The sequence below is a fragment of the Schistocerca gregaria genome, chromosome X (genome assembly GCF_023897955.1).
Source record: "Schistocerca gregaria isolate iqSchGreg1 chromosome X, iqSchGreg1.2, whole genome shotgun sequence".
NCBI classification, from domain to species: domain Eukaryota; kingdom Metazoa; phylum Arthropoda; class Insecta; order Orthoptera; family Acrididae; genus Schistocerca; species Schistocerca gregaria.
This window is the reverse complement of record NC_064931.1, coordinates 855345731-855365778: the sequence shown is the minus strand read 5'-3', so window position 1 is coordinate 855365778 and position 20048 is coordinate 855345731. Positions and strand designations below refer to the sequence as shown.

The window sequence follows — 20048 nt, the reverse complement described above, 5'->3', positions numbered from 1 at the left end:
TACATTCTGCTTCTTGTTTGGCTACTTTCCATACTTGCTACCACCTGGTTTTGGCTACGGACCCCTCCCTGTATGGATTGGAGCCATTCTCGCACACTGATATGAAGATGGTTCTAAAGGCCCGATAGCTTCTGTGTCAAAAATGCTAAACTCCGTTCAGTACCACTACTCTCAAATTGAAAAGGAAGTGCATGCTATCATCTACATCGTCAAAAAGACTCAGATGTTCTTGTATGGGTCTAAGTTCCACCTCATTATTGACCACAAGCCCTTGGTTTCACTGTTTAATTCTCCTGCTTTGTTGCCCGACAAAGCAGCACATTGCCTCCAGCAGTGGGCTATGTGTCTGTATCAGTAGAACTATGAAATATATTTTTAGCCTACTGTGTAACATGGCAATGCCAGTGCACTGTCTCATATTCCAATGGGGCCTGATACTACTTTCGGTCAGGATGAACTCCTTTGTTTTTCAATTAGTATGTTGAGGTGAACAACCAGTGTAAGGGGTTTCTATTAAGGGGTCCTGGATCACAGCTGATGTTGCTGTCAATATGGTTTTGCAATGAGTTATCCACCTTGTTCAGCAGGGTTGGCAGGACAAATCTTCAGGCAGGGCTCCTGATCCTCTGAGTAAATACTTTGCCCTCGTCACCACCTTTTGGTATTTGATGGTGGTGCTCTCTTAGCTATGGATGAGATGTTGCATAGGGTTGTCATCCCAGCCACCCTATGGTGGAATGTGCTCCAGCTCCTACATCAGGGTCATTGTTGGTTCTTGCATATCAGCTTATTGGCCTGTCAGTACACGATTTGGCCTCGCACTGATGGTAACATGGTACACTTTGTTGAGGCCTGTTCTTAGTGTGCTAACCAACAGGCAGTGACACTCCCTCCACGGCTTTCACTGCAGTGTCTGTGTCCATTTTGTGGGACCCATCTTAAATTCTTCCTGGTTGCTGGTTGTCAATGCTTTCTCTAAATTTTCATATGTTATCTGATGTCCTTCACCATCAGTCATGGCTATGATTCAGGTTCTCTCCAAATTTTTTTTCTGTCTAAGGATTGCCTTATACACTTGTGATGGAAAACAGTCCACAGTGGGTGTCTCAGGTCTTCCACAATTTTTGCACCCTTCAAAGTATTTTACCACATAACTGCTCCTCCTTTTCGCCCTCAATCTGATGGTAAGATGGAATGTCCCAGCCACATATTCCAGGTTCGAATGATGAAGTATGCCACAGATTCGTCCACGGGTGATACCTTAACAAGCTGCTCGATTTCCTACAAGTTTACGCTCGTGGAGGGAACAGAGTCTGGTAGAGTTACTCCATGGCCACCGGCCACGTACCATTCTGCATATACTGATGCTGATGCTGCCCCACCAACATAGATCCTCATTGCAGTTTGTTCCTGGCTCTGTGGTCTGGGCTAAGGGGTTCAGCCACCAACCAAAGTTGATTCTTGTCAAGGTCTACAGCTGCTGAGGCCACTGCCTCTATATGGTGCACACCAGTGTTGAGTTGATGGTGCATCAATGCAACCAGCTGCATCCTCTCACCATGGCAAGGGTCCTGGGTCTGCCGCCACTGCCTCTGCCCTCAGCACGTCCTCGCCTTGTAAGGCATCTCTGCTGCGAGGACAGAACTGTCCTCCTCCTTGGTGTCGCCACCTCTTGCCTTTCCTCTGAGGTCCACCTCCACTGTGGCTGCTGTCAAGCCTTCCTGTGATCTTCACTGCCATCGCAATTCCGCCACTACCTGGGCCCTTTAAGACTGGCACCCAAGACTTCACCATTGGCTCAGGTGCACCACATTGAGGAACTGGACATCAAGGCGCTACCAGTGCCCTTACCACTGGTCCAAGCTTAGGGTACTTCACAGAGGAAGAAGCCACTATGTGTGTCTACAGCTGCACCACTTCAGCCCCTTATCTCCGGTTCCAGCCCAGAATCTCGTTCCACTGCCACCATAGCCTATGGAATCCGCCGCGATTGTTATGTGTTTCAAAAGATGCCCTGATGCTCGCATGTAGTAGGACACATGACTTGTGCACACAGAATGGCATCCGCTGCACTATCTACTGGTGTCCTCCTCTTTATAAGCACTGTGCACAGCACGCACCTGCTCTCATATTGTGTTCATATTTATTGTCAGCAACTGCTTGCATCAGTACCTGCCTTGTTTCTATGTTGTTAACTGATGTTCACTTGGACATGGAAGAGGAAAAAACTTCTGTTTATTGTGGCCGTGCTGTTGTTTGTATCTTACAGTATGATACATCAACGTTTCACCTATGAATCTAGTCTTGCATCTGCTTCTGCTACTATTTGTTTTAAGTGGTGATTCCACTTTAGGTCACTTTGGATCATTGTTCCTATTTATTTTATGGTAGTTACTGTTCCACAGATCTGTCACCAATAGTGTGATTGTACAATAGTAAATTTATTGTCTATGTATGCACAGTATGTTACATATATTTACATTGAGGGTCAGCTGCCAGTTCCTGCAACTCTCATCAATCCCCTGCAGGTCTTCCTGCACTTCTCTGAAGCCTTCTAGCCTTGCTCTCATCTTACAGACAACCACATCATCTGCAAACAGCCTCATGGAGCTTCTGATGTGATCCAAAATATCGTTTATATAAACTGTAAACAGTAATGGTCCTATCAAACTTCCTTTGGATCTTCTTTAAATTACCGTTATACCTGTTGACTTTGTTCCACTAGAGTTACATGCTGAGTTCTATGTCAAATGAAGTCTTGAATATAGTCAAAAATCTGGTCTGATACTTGGTAAGCTCATATTTTTTCATTGAACAACAGCGAGGAACTGTATCAAATGCCTTCCTAAACTCAAGGAACATGGCATCATTCTCAGCACCAATGTTAATGGTGCTCTGGATGTGATGGACAAATACAGAGAGTTGACCTTCTAAGATCTCTGCAGAATCCATGCTGAATTTTATAGAGGAGATTTTTGTTCTCCGAAAAGTTGTAATAGGGGATCACAAAACATGTTCCGTAATTCTACATCAGCGATATAGGCTTATAATTATGTGACTCTGTCCTACAATGTGTTTTGAAAATGGGAATTGCAGTTTTTCTCAGTTAGTGGGTATCCTTTGTTATTCTAGTGACTCACAATAAAATGCTGCTAGAAAGAAAGCAAGTTCTTTCGCATAATCTCTGTAAAATATTACAGATATCTTATACGGTACAGATGCCTTTCCACTGCTAAACAACTGTAGCTGCTCTTCTATGCCCTGCCACTTATCTCAATATTTGCCATTTTGGCACTCATGGGATGACTGAAAGGAGGGACTGTACTGTGATCTTTGGCAACGAAATAGTTGTGGAAGAACAAATACAGTATTTCAGCCATCTCTCTATCATCCTTCATTTTACGGCAGCTTGGTCATTGAGTGACCAAATACAAAGAAAATTTCAATCCTCTTCCCAATTTTACATCTTCGTGTTATTAGTCAAATCATACGGCAAAATTTTACTTTCAAAGCCATTTAACACTTCTGTCATTGTTCTCATTATGCTTATGTTTGATTTGTTCAGATTTTGTCAGTTACATTTTGGCTTCTCTTAAATCCGAGTTGAAAGCTCTATTGCTTATTTAGTAACTTTCTGAAACAGCTATTAAACCATGGTGGGTCTTTTCCAACCCTTAAGACTTTCCTCAGAACATATTTGTCTACAGCATACTGAACCGTGCTTTTGAGATTTACCCATTTGTGCTCCACATCTTCGTTCTCAGACCTGAATATATGATGCTGACTATCCAGATTCTCTGCAGTCTCTATCCCATCACTCTTGCTATGCAAAAATACACTGCCTGAGACAAGAAGTGAAGCACCCACAATGAGAGGAGGAAATAACATGACACTTCATGGGTAGAGAGGCTATGTGATGTCATTTTAGTGATCACAAAGTCGAGTTAATACCCCACTTATCAGTATATCTTTGCTCCCAATGTGGCCTGGATGCATGCACTGATTAAGTTGAGAAGGATTCGTAAAGCCGTTGTGTCCCCTCCTGAGGCAAGATGACCTAAAACTGCTGCAACTGGTCCTTGATATCCTGGATGCAGACACTGGGGAACAGTTAATGTCCAAGCTGGTCCCACACATTCTGTCAGTAATAGATCTGGGGATCTTGCTGGACACAGGAGTAGCTCAACATCACACAGACATACACGCCATTTGTGGGCGAACAAGACGTAAATCACGAGGACACAGGATGCCATCAGAGTCACCTCAGTAACAACTAGCCACAGCCTGAAGTCGTACCCAATGGTCCCATGACACTAGAAGTAACACAGCTGTGCCTCCCCAAAACAATGGAAAAAAGGGATCTTTACACCATACACATCAATGTTGGTCATCCAGGGTATCTTACAACTGCGATTCATCACTGAATACAGTATGATGCCATTAATCAGCAGTCCATGGTTACAGGTCATGGCACCACTCCAAATGCAGATGTTTGTGTTTTTGTGTTAATGGCAGCCTATACATGGGATAGTAATTTCCTACTCCAGGTGCTGCTAATCTCCGGTCAATGGTGTGGGATAACAGAGAATGTTGGAGGAAGTCCATTAATTATTCTTGGATGGCAGGCAGAGATGTGAAGGGTTATGAGGTGTTTGGTGCACAATACAGTTATTCTCTTATGTGAAGGTCAGACATGGTCTACTGGGACCTCGACAATAAGTGTGCCTGTCTTCACATTCCCACATAGTTCAAAATTGGGCCACACCCAAATGCCCCACAAATCTGGATACTGCATTAACCAACGAGTCAGCAAATGAGGCCCCTTTCAGAATTTACTCATGTGAGAGAGTATTGGCATCACCTGGTAGACAGCTTTCCCGCACTCTTCAAAGTGACTGCTCAACATCTGACACTGTTGCTCCTTATATAACCTCCCACCACGTCTCGTAACAACATTAAGCATGAACAACACTAATGCACTTTGGTGGCCACTCTACCACTTAGAGAAAAATTGCAATTCTAATCATTTACATACTGGTAACAGTATGTGTACAAAGTTACAATGACATCTGACCATGTCTTCTGCGTGCTACATTCTTTTTTCAGGCGGTGTATTTTCCTACATTCCTTATAACACCTGTAGTCAATGATGCTATCACTGTCTAACAATCACTGATGCCCTCCTCTGCACCAACTGACTCGAATACTTCATGTCTTATTGTTGCTAAGAGGTCTAAGATGTTACCCTCACAAGTTGGTTCTCTAACATGCTACTTAAAGTAATTTTCACGCATGATATTCAGAATGTCACACCAATTTTGATCACATGTATCATCCATTCAATAGCTGGAAAACTGAAGTCTTCCCCTATAATAATAATGTGGTCAGGAAACTTACTCACAATTTTCTGCAACTTCTTTCCGAAACACTGTCACTACGCTCTTAACACAGGTAGATTATAAAAGCATGTAATTACCATGTTTGACTCACCTTCAATGCTTAACTTCACCCAGATTTTTCAATTGTTATGCCAACTATGAGTCAATTAACAAGACATCAGTCACTGTAACATGATGCTAGGAACCTTCAGCTAATTAAAGCTGAAAGTAAAAAGTAGGAAACGCTCCACCAAAATGTAGAATGTGCTTCAGGCACACAGAGTAGAACCGGCCAGAAACTGTTGTGTTTGTAACGGGAAGTGTAAATATTGCATCTACCTAGGCTAAAAGTGAATCTGACAGTTAACATAGATAAGAAGAATTAACTATCATTGGTGCCTTTTGTATCGTTCACATGGTAATAACTTGTAATAATTAATTTGAGACACAAATCACACAGTAATTCAAAAACAATCTAAATTTCACCAGAATATAAATACCTAAATCAGTTGGTAGTAGCAGGAGGTGACTGTAACTACACAACATTAAATACAATGAAATAATACTGAAAACATTAGCAGAAAACTGTCTTAAAGAACCAGTCCATAGGCATAAGTATTAGATAAATATTTCAGATTTCTTAGCTACAGACAAATTCAACCTCATCAGCAATATCACCAAAGATGTGTGGAATGGAACACTTAATAATAAAATCTGTCTACTGTCTTTTTATAGTGTTTTTACTAATTCAATGTACTTTTAAACACAGTTTCATCATCAGGGCTTCAGTTGTGACCATACTATACTAACTGTTGTCAACAACAGTAAAAAAATTTACCAAGAAACCTGAAAGGGAATTTGTTTTGAGCACAACAGACAGGCAATCGCTGACACACAAATGAGGTAAAAGCTTAAAAACTTTGGAAATTGCATTCCATATAAATATGTATCAGGCACTGTAATACAATATGCACATTTTAATGGTATCACTGGGAAGAAAAGGGGTTGGTACGTCACCTTCAAATAGAAAACTGTACATCTATAAAGTGGGCTAAAATTTCCACAGTGAAACACTGGTGAAGGATCTTTCATAAGATCATATGAAGTTGTGGTTCTATGTTAATTTGATAAATGGTTTATAACAGGTGTGGCTCACGGTTTCCATATTAGGGAAGGCAGCAACATTTACCTACCGTAACTAACCAAGACCTCGGAATACACTGAATATCAGTGTCGCATCACAACCACGATTTCGGAAGGGCGGGTGGAGGGACAACATCACAGTCTAGCCAAATGTTTATATACTGCATCTTCTTCCTGTTTTATAATCAACTATTTAATAACATCAAAAGCTAACGGCTAGATAAAATCTATAGGTAGATTATTTGTCCCGCAACATCACATTTCCCGATAGTTTACCACAACACTTTCTGGAGATATCTTTAATGCAGGGTATGTTAGCTACATGCTTAATGTTTTTGGTATTTTCATTTCTAAAATTCAAATATTTAGTGATTCACGCCCTCAAACCGCAGCATTTATGAGTTCACATGACAAAACAGTAATGTTTCCATGATGTCAAGAATCTTGTGCAGTGACTGGCTGATATGAGCAGGACAAACAACTGCCTTGGTAATTTGCACACCATATTCATCGTGTTTAACTTGCATGTTACAAAAATATGCATTTTAAGTGATAAAGTACACATAACCAATCAGCTAGATTGTGTATTGCTTTGTTAAAATTGTGTGTATACCCTTGCCTGGATTTAGAGAGTTTTTGTTCTTAATTGATGTTTACATTGGGTCTGGGCACACCAAGTTCCTTTACTTTCATCCTAACCACATGTTCCAAAATTTTACCTGATAAACTGCACACTGAACATATACCTTGAACTCGTGGTATGCTTCTGTTATTCACAAGAACATAAAACTCACTAAACCCATGCATAATACACATGCAAAAACAAAGTTTCTAATAACACACATTACCTTCGGTCAGCAACCAAAGACTGAAGTAACACGGCATATTTCACTCAAGGGACATATTTTGTGCCCTTTTTCCTCTTAATCACTTGTGAAACTCTCACTAGGTGGTGATACTTATGTTACCGTGCTGTAGCGCACTCTGGTGAGACATTTGCAAACTTACTCCAATGGTGGATAGAATAGGCAATGGCAGAAATAAAAAACACTTTCTAAAACAATACTAGTAAATATCAATTAATGTTGCAATTAAGTAGAACATAAATACACAGAGACAGGTATTCGATAATGAAGGTTCAGCAACTGGAACATGAAAATTGTGTGCAGGTTGGTAGGACACCCTCAGGCTGAAACGCCAGAGCTTTCAGGATGCCCATAAGAGCTGAACTCCAAGGCAGACATGCCCCCAAACCCCTGCTAGAAAGAGCTAAGCAGCACTTCAAGGCACAGCCTTCAGACCAGCTACTACCTGTTTAAAACAATTTGCTTCATATCACATATCAACAGCTCCAAAAATGTTGACTGCCATTAATTAAATTCATGTGGGAAATATGCAAAATGCATTCTGATAATTTAACTCCTATAATACGTTAATGAGACATTTTTTCAGTATATATTTTGGGACGGCTCTACCTCAGAGCCTTTAATTATGAGTCACGCCTGGTTTAGCACCTTCTATATAGGCCCTCAGTGTTCATTCTTTTGTCAAACCAGTAAGTCAAGTATTACTCCTTTGGTGGGCACATTTTTATAGCGACTCAGCAAAGTTAATTTTTAGAAAATTAGAATTGTGCATCTGCTGACTATATTTATTTCTTGATAATTTTATTTTTGTGATTTAGGAACAAACACTACAAGGGTACGTATGTTTCCCATGGCCCTCTTTTGTTCTATTAAAGTATGGTGGTTAAGTGGGTTCCCATTTTTCTCTTGTGAGCTATCACACATGATTTTAAAAAACATGTTCATTTTACTTACCATAATGCCAAAACAACCTTGGAAACTTTGCTTACCACACTGTAAAAATGAAGTGCTTTGTTCCAACTCCATATATAACAATAGTAGCAATCTCACGACAAACAGAAACAGATTTTTGTAGCAGTTTTTATACATCTGGTACAGCATCATACGCATCTAGAGATGGTAAGACATATTCCATAAACCTTTGTACAACCATTAACTTCATGGTTTGTATGCTTCTCAAAGACCACAAAAATAATATTTATTTTGGGGTAAGTATAGTTTACATGCCTCTTAGGCTGTGGTGGTAAAGCAAACTTCCCAGGTTGTTTCAACAGCATTATTTGGTGGGATGTATACTTTCCATGGACCTAAAAGCTACATGTTTCATGACAAACAGAAAATACAGCTGATTCATCAGACTACCACAAGATGCCAGTTGTGTACAGATGTGGTACGACATATTCCCATAAATGCAGTAGAGAAATACAGTTACTGGCAGCTATATCTTCCAAAGCCCATGAAAAGGTAAAATTCTGCTTTTAAAATTACATCTTACAAGGGGACAACAACAGTAGAGTGGCTTGCATGCCTTACAGTAGATGCAACCATACAGGAAAGGTATCTGTGGGGACACCAGACAGTTCCTGAAGAGGAACAGCAGCCTCTCCACAAGCTGCAGACCCAACAGTCTGGATGTTTGGCTGAGCTCATCTGACATCATAACATCTACATCTACCCTACATGTACACCCATACTCCGCAAGCCACCTGACGGTGTGTGGTGGAGGGTACCTTGAGTACCTCTATCGCTTCTCCCTTCTATTCCAGTCTGTTATTGTTCACGGGAAGAAGGATTGTCAGTATGCCTCTGTGTGGGCTCTAATCTCTCTGATTTTATGCTCATGGTCTCTTTGCGAGATATATGTACGAGGGAGCAATATACTGCTTGACTCCTCGGTGAAAGTACGTTCTCGAAACTTCAACAAAAGCCCGTACCGAGCTATTGAGCGTCTCTCCTGCAGAGTCTTCCACTGGAGTTTATCTATCATCTCCATAACACTTTCGCGGTTACTAAATGATCCTGTAACGAAGCACGCTGCTCTCCATTGGATCTTCTCTCTCTCTTCTATCAACCATATCTGGTACGGATCCCACACTGCTGAGCAGTATTCAAGCAGTGGGCGAACAAGCGTCTGTAACCTACTTCCTTTGTTTTCGGATTGCATTTCCTTGGGATTCTTCCAATGAATCTCAGTCTGGCATCTTTTTCACCGACAATCAACTTTATATGATCATTCCATTTTAAATCACTCCTAATGCGTACTCCCAGATAATTTATGGAATTAACTGCTTCCAGTTGCTGACCTGCTATTTTGTAACTAAATGATAAGGGATCTTTCTTTTTATGTACTTGCAGCACATTACACTTGTCTACATTGAGATTCAATTGCCATTCCCTGCACCATGCGTCAATTCCCTGCATTTCAGTACAATTTTCCATTGTTACAACCTCTCAATATACCACAGCATCATCCGCAAAAAGCCTCAGTGAACTTCCGATGTTATCCAGAAGCTCATTTATATATATTGTGAATAGCAACAGTCCTACGACACTCCCCTGCAGCACACCTGAAATCACACCTACATCGGAAAACTTCTCTCCATTGAGTATGACATGCTGCATGCTGTTATCTAGGAACTCTTCAATCCAATCACACAATTGGTCTGATAGTCCATATGCTCTCACTTTGCTCCTTAAAAGACTGTGGGAACTGTATCGAAGGCCTTGCGGAACTCAAGAAACACGGCATCTACCTGGGAACCCATGTCTATGGCCTTCTGAGTCTCGTGGACGAATAGCGCGAGCTGGGTTTCACACGATCGTCTTTTTCGAAACCCATGCGGACTCCTACAGAGTAGATTTCTGGTCTCCAGAAAAGTCATTATACTCGAACATAATATGTTAACCAATGTGGTCTTGCAGTGTTCATACTGTGAATGGCTGAAATCGAGGGCAATCCACAGTGGTTATTTTTTCCAAGAACATTCAGCTATACTGTAGAGTTTCATGACAACATCCCTTTGGGTAAGATATTCTGCAACTCTGGTTGGGGTCTGCTCAAGATGATGTCATAATCAGAAAATAACTAATCTGGAAATCTATGGAGTGAAGCACGAGATGTTAGATTCCTTAATCGGGTATGAAGGTTAGAGAATTTGTAACGAGGAATGGATAGGGTGGAGTTAGATATGGTAGCAAGTGTAGAAGAGTCACGGAAAGAAAGACTAAGACTTCTGGTCAGGTGAATACTGTTATGAATGCTAAGTCCAATAGGAGTAGATCTACTGATGAATAAGAGAATAGGAATGTGGGTGAATGATTATAAACAACTTGCTAAACGTGTTATCGTAGCCAAGACAGACATAAATACATTTACTACAATACTACAAATTTACAGGGTTACGATTACTGAATTATATGAAAAAATTTAAAAAATGCAAATTAGTTACAAACTACGGCGTGCACACACTTAATTCAACATGTAAACGTCACCACAAATATTCAGATTTAGGTTATAACATGTTCAATATGCCTGCCATCATTGGCAATGATATGACACAGATGAACAGCGAAATTCTGCAAGACCCGCTGAAGTGTCTGAACATCAATGCTGTCAATGACGTCCTGAATGGACGTTTTCAGCTCAGCAATGATTTTGAGTTTATTGTTGTACACCTTGTCTTTAATATAGTCCAACAAAAAGGAGTCACGTGTGTTCAGATCTGGAGAATATATTGACCAATCAAGGCTCATGCCAGTGGCCTCTGGGTACCCCGGAACCGGAATACAGTCCCCAAAGTGGTACTACAGGACATCAAACACTGTCCTGCTTCAATGGAGTCGAGTTCCACCTTGTGTGAACCACATCTTGCTGAAATCAGGGTCACATTGGATAATAGGGATGAAGTCATCTTCCAGGGTGTATACGCAGACATGAATAAAAAAAATTCCCGGATCTCCCAGTTAAAAACACATTTTCTCCCGGATGAAAGTACGCTTTTTCAGTGTTAAGTGACAGTATACTTTCCGTCGGAACTGAAAACTTATCAATGCTTTGAATGGAATTGGTTTTATAAAGCAGTGTAGAATTTCACGGCACTTAAGAAAATGAAACTTACTGGGGAAAAACATGTTTTGGAAAGATCTTTCATGTGCGGCAACATGTATGCTGCATATTTTCGCATTACGAAAGTATAAATTCGAATTCCACCAATAGGAAAAGTTGATGGTTTAAGTTAATATACATAGTGTTACTACAACAAAAGAAAAGCTTTCGCATATAATATTTGTCTCGAAGATTAATAAGCTACAAGAGAAGCTAAATTTTCACAGATCAACAGATCTGTTTAGCACATGTTACACCTTACAATACATCACACAAATATGCCTTAAAAATTTTAATATCGACATAAATCTCTGATCTTCAGGGCTCGAAATAATTCTAAATGGCTCGTCATCAAAGAGTTTATTTTTAAATGAGACCAAACGCTCTGCAATTTAAGATATTCATCGTACATTCTCACACATATTTCATCTTGCATAAAAGGAAATTTACTTTGTAAATAATGCTTTTTGAACCACAATTTGAAATATTTTCCCACAACCTGTTAGAAATAGATTAATTTCAGCAGTTGCCAGAGAGCGCCAGATAAGAGGTGTCACCGTGCTTGCGCAGCTATGGTGACATAGGAAGCCCATATGTGTAACACATTAAAAGATCTTACTTACATTATGTCGTAAAAGAAACGAGACAACAGAGAATACTCCACGAGTGTCGGAATTTCGTGAACCACACTAACATGCACAGTTTGCCTTAAAGTGCACATTCGTATGTCCAGATTCCCAATCCAGGTCTCAACCTGACATTAAGCTTTTCGGTCTCGTTTTCAGGACATAAATTTTCTTAGAGTACCAGTACTGTATTATCTCATATTTGGTTCTTTATTATGGCATAATGACATATGTGCTAGAAGATGAAAATGTGCACTTGAAATGCAGTGAACAGTTGAAACTAGCCAACAATGTGCAATTAAACACTTTGTTTCAAATAAATTTACTTTCTCTGCAGGAAAGCTTGATAAAAGCGGAATTTCCTTAGCAAGCTGACAAAAATAACTTTTTTTTTCCGCAAGGCGATTAAGGCGTGACTGTCAGAAAGGTGGAAACAAAATCTGACACTAGTAACATATTTTAGTCTTCTGTAATTATGTGTCTGTATCTTAATTTGCTTGATAGCTCCCAGCCACAGAAACCCATATTGTTTTCATTTGACGTGAGAGCAGTAAACAAAGAGGAAACAGAAAAACATCACTAAATGTAAACACGAGTCACCTGTAGACTACCTCCCCCCCCCCCCCCCCCCCTCCTGTAACTAAGACTGCTCTGCGCATCAGAACGTAAAAAAAAATATAATAAAAAATAAATAATAATAATAATAATTTCAAAACTAAGTTCATTTTGTAGCGCACATCTTTCTGAAGAGTCTGATACATAAAACATATATCTATGAGGAAATGTAAGAGATGTTATTTGGTCTTAAGTGTGCCGACGTGCAGTGCCACACCTCTTCAAACAATATTCTTATACCGCACGTCACTGTATTTCACTGTGGAACTCAAACTATTTCAGGACAGCGGAAATTAAAATGTCCTGCAGTGCCTCTCCTGCTCCCAGTCTGCTGGTTTGACATCCTGCCCCTCTTAAAAATAAAATAAATTGTAACACACATCAAATAAGCGAGACTGTTTTGGCAATAATTATCATTTGGCCTACTACAATCAAAAAGGTCTATGTTAGGTAATAGTTTCACATTTCATTCATACACTTCAGTTTCTCATGCACAAGACCGAAAAGTAGTAGAACAAAATTTTTGTATAAATTTGGAATCATCATATTCTTCCACAATTTGTGTGATGTCCCAGTTTCTTCTCCTTCCTCGTTCTAACAAACAATCTTGTCATCACTAATTCTGTAACTAATTCTACCACTGTCAAAACTCATTCTCCGGTTAACTTTACTAACCCCACCACAATCAGCGGTTTAGGTATCCAGCGATTGTTCTCCGGTTAGGCATTATTACATGTTCGTACAATGCGTTTTGCGTGCTACTTCCAGAATGGAGATTAAGCAGCTCCTAGCCGAGGACTACAACTGACCCTTCTAATGTAGCGATCTGGCCAAACATTTTCTATTAGAATTTCACTTTCTTGGAAATGCCAAGAAGATAATAGATCATCTTTCTTACCTGTTATTCCTGTTAGTCATTTATTTCCACTGTGGTAGTCTGAATCTATGGATTTCGCTAGTAATTATAACTACGCTGAACATTTGCAGAAGAAATTAACCACATAAACAAGCAGCAGTTGCCATTCACCAATTCGGCTTTATTCTGCTCAGCTCGTATAGCCCCGTCACGTTTTGTCTGCAAGAAAGTTCATTTCTAGATGCAACGAAGATTCCCCTGGCAGATACATCACGTACACTAGGAACGCATTCAAAAATCAACTTATAATTCATTCAGAAATCAACTTAGTATGTGTTCAAAAATGTCCAAAACCCAGCAGGGGTGCGTTTCAAAATCATATGAATAATCGATAGACCGACGTGCGCTGGATGCTAGATGCTTTGTGAAACAAGGTTCCTCCCCCCCCCCCCCCCCCCCCAATCAAGAATATGAATTTTCCTCCTCCCTCCAAAAATGAAGACCGGTGCAGATACCCTGATTTGCTCCCCTCCCTCTCCCCTTCCCACACTAGATCCGGGCCTGCAGCACACACGTGAATCTGGCAGCTTGGGGAAGCCAGTAAAATTTTTCTGGGTACCATGCAGCTGATTGCTGCTACTGCTGCTTACACAGCCAACAGCCACATTTCTGTAGCCAGAGGCAGGAGAAGGTATTACTCAAATGCGACTCAACTGTGTGTGCGCAGGAGTCTGCTCGTAACTGCTAAAATGAATCTAATGTAAACAGTTGTGACGTTACGCTCATCGGAGGCAATTTGTTGTTATGAAGCATTGCATAGTCTTCCTAAAGCCTTTGACACATTTTGCTGTTGGCATGCATTTGTACGTGCACTGCGTTATTTTATACAGTGCATTTACTTTGCAATTTACGTTTCATTTTTGGTTTTTCTCTCGTTCAAGTTTTAATGCTGCAGTATATTCTGCATTAGCGGGATACAGTAATATCCTTTGTTAGAATATTGGTTCTTACCAGTCAAAATTACAAAAATGTAACTGAAAACAAACACAATGAAAAATTCCCGGAATTCTAAAAAATTCTCGGATTTTACCCAGTTTTCTCTCGGATGAAAAATTCCTGGGTTTTTCCCGGATCTCCCGGTTGTCTTGGGATGTATACACCCTATCTTCCAAAACCTTCACGTACCATTTGGCAGTCACTGTGCCATCAAGGAATATCACACTGATTATTCCATTGAACATTGAACACCGTGCAGTCACCTGTTGAGGGTGAAGAGACTTTTTGATCGTGAAATGTGGAATCTCAGTCCCCCAAATCCGCCAATTTTGCTTATTGACAAACCCATCCAAAATGAAAGTGCGCTTCATTGCTATAACAAACCATGCATGTGGATACTAATTCCCATCATGCCCTCTGACCAACTGTTCAGTTCTAATGCAACCCATTCAGAAATTATGATGATTTTATTTCATATAGTTCAATAATTGTCATCCTGTATATGCCTACTAGCTACAAAGGTGGTAGTGGGAGTAAATAATGTATGATGCAATACAAGAAATTATTCAGATCCCCTAGGAATACAGAAGTTTGACTGTAATGAGTAACTGGAATTTGACAGAAGGAAAAGGAACAGAAGGAAAAATAATAGGACATGGACTGGGAGAAAGGAAAGAAAGGAGAAGTCATATGGCAGAATTTTGCACAGAACGAAATTTAAAGATTGTGAAAAACTTGATTGAAACTCATGAAAGATGACTATACGTAAAAGAAATGTGGAGACATCCGGCAGTGTCAGATAAATTATGTAATGGTACTACACAGATTTTGAAAGCAGATTTCAAACTGCAAAACAGTTCCAGAGGCAGATTAGCCTCCGATCATATTTTAGTTACTACGAACTGCAGATTAAAACTGAAGAAATTGTAGAAAGGTGGGAAATTAAGGGGATAGAACGTGGATTAACTGAAAGAACCAAAGACTGTTGAAATTTTCAAAGGCAGCATTAGGCGACATTTGACTGAAACAGAGAAAAGTAGTACAATAAAAGTTGAATAGGAGATGAAATAGTGAAAACAGCGCAGGACTAAATATGAAAAACCCAAAATCCAGTAGAAATCCTTGGATAACACATGAGATATTGAATTTAATAGTCATAGGAAGAAAATATTAAAAAAATGTATCAAATGAAACAGACAGAAGGGAATACAGGAGTCAAAAAATGATATTGGCAGAAAGTGCAAATTGCCTAAGAAGGTAAGGTCAGAGCCCAAATACATAACTACTAAAGCATGCACAACTAAAGGAAAAATAGATGCTGCCTATAGGAAAGTTACAGTAGGCTCTGGAAAAAAAGAAAAGCAGCTGTATGAATATCAAGAGCTCAGCTGGCGAGCATGTACCAAGCAAAGAACAGAAGGTTGAAGGGTGGACTGCATATATAAAAGTACTGTACAAGAAAATGAATTATAGAAAGGGAAGAGGTGGTGGATGCAAATGAGTGGGGAAATATAATTTTGTGAGAATAATTTGACAGACTCAAGTTGAACCAAGGCCCCTAGAGTAGACGACACTTCCTCAAAAATATTGAGAGCCTTGGGAGAGCCTGCCATGACAAAACTACTCTGCTGGGTGCAAGATATATAAGAGGGGCAAAATACCCTCAACATTCAAGAAAAATGTAATAATTACAATTCCAAAGAAGGTTTGTGCTGACAGGAGCAAATATTACAGAACAATAAGTTTCATGTGTCATGGCTGTAAAATACTGACATGAAATTTTTCAGAATAATGAAAAAGCTTGTTGAAGCTGACCTGGAGAAGTAAGGACCAAAGGAAACAAAAGATAAATTTTGCATTTTCATTGTGTGCAAATCATTACTGTTATTGCAAATTATCTGTTTTGATTGTTTTTAACAAGTGAAATTCAACAAATTACTTCCCGTTAGGAAGAAAAGAAGACAAATAGTTTGCCTTCCAAATTACTGATGAGTCTATTTTATAAAAACCGTTAACATTGTTTTCTAAACTACACACAGTTCATTTAGTGGTAATATAGTCCCTGGGCACTGTGAATATTTACAAAATGTCAGTTTTTATCCAGGTTAGCTGGGCATGTATTTCAAAGGTTGCAACACAGCTTATAAAAACCATGTGTTTGTAAAGATAAGTAAGTCTTAGTAATACCTTTCATATGCTACTACTGTTATATTTTTAAGTGACTCACTCCATTGTGGGCCTAAAAAGGGTACAGTGGTGAGTACGATGACAGAAAATAACTTCACTCCAAAATTTAAATCTTATCTTCAAACACGGATGCTTTTTACAACATAAAATACTCACTGCACATAATACTGAACAATACCCAAGTATTAATCATGAACAAATGACCAATACAAAGAGCCAACTGAAGGAACACAAGTTGTTATTTATTGTTCTGTCAAAATCAAAATCAGTAAGGACAGAGCATAAGCTAAGGCAACAGAAGGAAGACTATCTGTTATTTAGTGGTCTACCAAAATCAAGATCAGTGAGTTACCTTGGAATGTGCTGCAACTGATGAAACACAGAAGGCCTGGCCCCATAAAATTACCACCATAAAAATATGAGTTGTAAACTAGCTTTAAAGAATTAATTACATCCAGCAGTTGTTGAAAAATTAAAGAGTAATAAACAAGTCATCAAATTTTGTCATATTAAGTCTTGTAAACTTTGGTTTGCATGATAAGTTTTTACTGTGGCTTTGGTGACCCACCTGAATGAAATATTCCTCTACAGGTTCATTCCCATCATTAACTGTCCAGTTCAAAAAGATTCGACGTGCTCCTACTGCTTTAACAAAGTCAATGTTCACCTGTGGCTTCTCTGGAACCAAGTACTCATTTAAGTATTTATCATCATCATAACATAATAAATACACTTTTGTATCCTCCTCTTAACTTACCAAGTACAAACAAAGTAACATTGCCACTGACATCACCCTGGGGACCCAATGCCATACACTTGTATGTACCATTGTCTTTTCTTGTCACTGATTCAAACTCTAGTATTGTTTCTGTGCATGTATAGTTAATAGAGTTTACAGAAAACTGTTCCCTGTAACAAATAACAGCAAAACAGAAATAATATCACAGGAAATATTGACAAAGGCAATAAATGCTGTTATTGCCCACTATTACACTTGTATAAAAACTATGACAATAATATGTGAAGATTCTGTGCAAATGTTTGCAAATTAGTGTCCATATGGGTATAAGTGCATAATATCACTGGATACTAACATTGTCACAATTTTTTGCATCACTAACAACCTCGTTTTCCACATCACATTATAATAAAGAATCAACTTTCAAACCTAAAGTTGAAGCACAAGTTACTTCCACAAAATCAAAACCGAAATGAAAGTCAAGTGAGGCACATCATGTTTGCAAAGTATCACACATTAATGCACTCACATTTTTGTATTCACTAACCCTGTTTCAGAAATAAAGAAAGTAACATACATTTGGCACTTACACAAGGTCAAGAAACATGCTGTCACAAATACCTTGTACTTATTAATTAAACTTTCTCTTCAACAACTGGTCATTTTGCATTTACAATGTATTATGTAACTAATGAGGAAGTACCGAATAGGATTGGGGAGAAGAGAAGTTTGTGGCACAACTTGACCAGAAGAAGGGATAGGTTGGTAGGACATGTTCTGAGGCATCAAAGGATCACCAATTTAGTATTGGAGGGCAGCGTGGAGGGTAAAAATCGTAGAGGGAGACCAAGAGATGAATACACTAAGCGGATTCAGAAGGATGTAGGTTGCAGTAGATACTGGGAGATGAAGAAGCTTGCACAGGATAGAGTAGCATGGAGAGCTGCATCAAACCAGTCTCAGGACTGAAGACAACAACAACAACAACAACAATGTATTATGCCAAAGCATGTGATACAACCTTTTTTAAACTTTTTATAGGGTTTTTTTACCCTAATTATTTTCAAGGTGAGGTATTTTTCTACTATATCCGCCAAAACTCATAAATAAAAATTTTTATTTCTTCCGTAAGCAGATAAAAGCAGATACATTTTCTTTGCTTTAAATTTTGTGTGTGTGTGTGTGTGTGTGTGTGTGTGTGTGTGTGTGTGTGTGTGTGTGTGTGTGTGTGCGCGTGTGTGTGTGTGTGGCGGGGAGGCAGAGGGGAGGGAGGAGCAAGTGTGTGTGATACTGTAATACCGAAGCATGGATGGTTAAAAATTGACACTGGTAAACAATATTTCAAAACAAAATATACATACATAGATACATACAATTTTTCAGAAGAAAGAGTAGTGACAAACATTGAATAGGACAGCATTATTCATGGAATGGACGAATCTTTGTTTTCTTTTTTTTTATTTCTTTCTTTCTTTAACTAAAATATCATTTATCATTGCATTTGCCAGTGTTGTACGAGTGCACAAATTTCTTCTGAATAATACCATTATCACAAGAGCGAACAGAAAATATTGTACTTATTAAAACTTGAGGGTGTAGTAGCAATAAATTCCGTACATCACAAAATTCAAAGAGTAATGACAAGATTTGACAGCAAAATCTTTAGTGACTGCTGAAGATCAGTGACAAATTTCATTAGATGCAAAAGATGAAATATCAATGTAGTATACCAGAATTTGACTAATCAGGACATATGAGGCATTAGCCTCAGATCGCCAAATAGCACACCAAACTGCCAGACGCTAGCAGCTGTATGTTAGTTTCAGTTAATCATCTTCTATATATATACTCTCTCTCTCTCTCTCTCAGGAAATACAATCATGGGACCCATACCAAATAGGACTAACAGTAGATACTGAACATAAGTATTGGGACAACAGAGTTTCTATGCCAAGTATCGTTACCCAAGATGCCAGCGAAGACGTCACCCAAGACGGCGGAGATAACGTCACCAAAGACGGCGGAGATAACGTCACCAAAGACGGCGGAGATAACGTCACCAAAGACGGCGGAGATAACGTCACCAAAGACGGCGGAGATAACGTCACCAAAGACGGCGGAGATAACGTCACCAAAGACGGCGGAGATAACGTCACCAAAGACGGCGGAGATAACGTCACCAAAGACGGCGGAGATAACGTCACCAAAGACGGCGGAGATAACGTCACCAAAGACGGCGGAGATAACGTCACCAAAGACGGCGGAGATAACGTCACCAAAGACGGCGGAGATAACGTCACCAAAGACGGCGGAGATAACGTCACCAAAGACGGCGGAGATAACGTCACCAAAGACGGCGGTGATAACGTCACCAAAGACGGCGGTGATAACGTCACCAAAGACGGCGGTGATAACGTCACCAAAGACGGCGGTGATAACGTCACCAAAGACGGCGGTGATAACGTCACCAAAGACGGCGGTGATAACGTCACCAAAGACGGCGGTGATAACGTCAGCTGATGACGCAAATACCGTTA

At 39.6% G+C, this 20048-nt stretch overlaps 1 protein-coding gene across 1 annotated transcript in view; it reads right to left on the bottom strand.

Moving 5' to 3' along the window:
- Positions 1-20048, bottom strand: part of LOC126299594 (tyrosine-protein phosphatase 69D) — a 365347-nt gene that overhangs the window by 263422 nt on the left and 81877 nt on the right. Inside the window, exons 5-6 of the mRNA XM_049991615.1 lie at positions 17530-17681; positions 17341-17450 (exon numbers count right to left, since the gene is read on the bottom strand). Coding sequence (XP_049847572.1) covers positions 17341-17450; positions 17530-17681 — 262 coding nt within the window. The remainder of the gene's footprint in view (positions 1-17340; positions 17451-17529; positions 17682-20048) is intronic.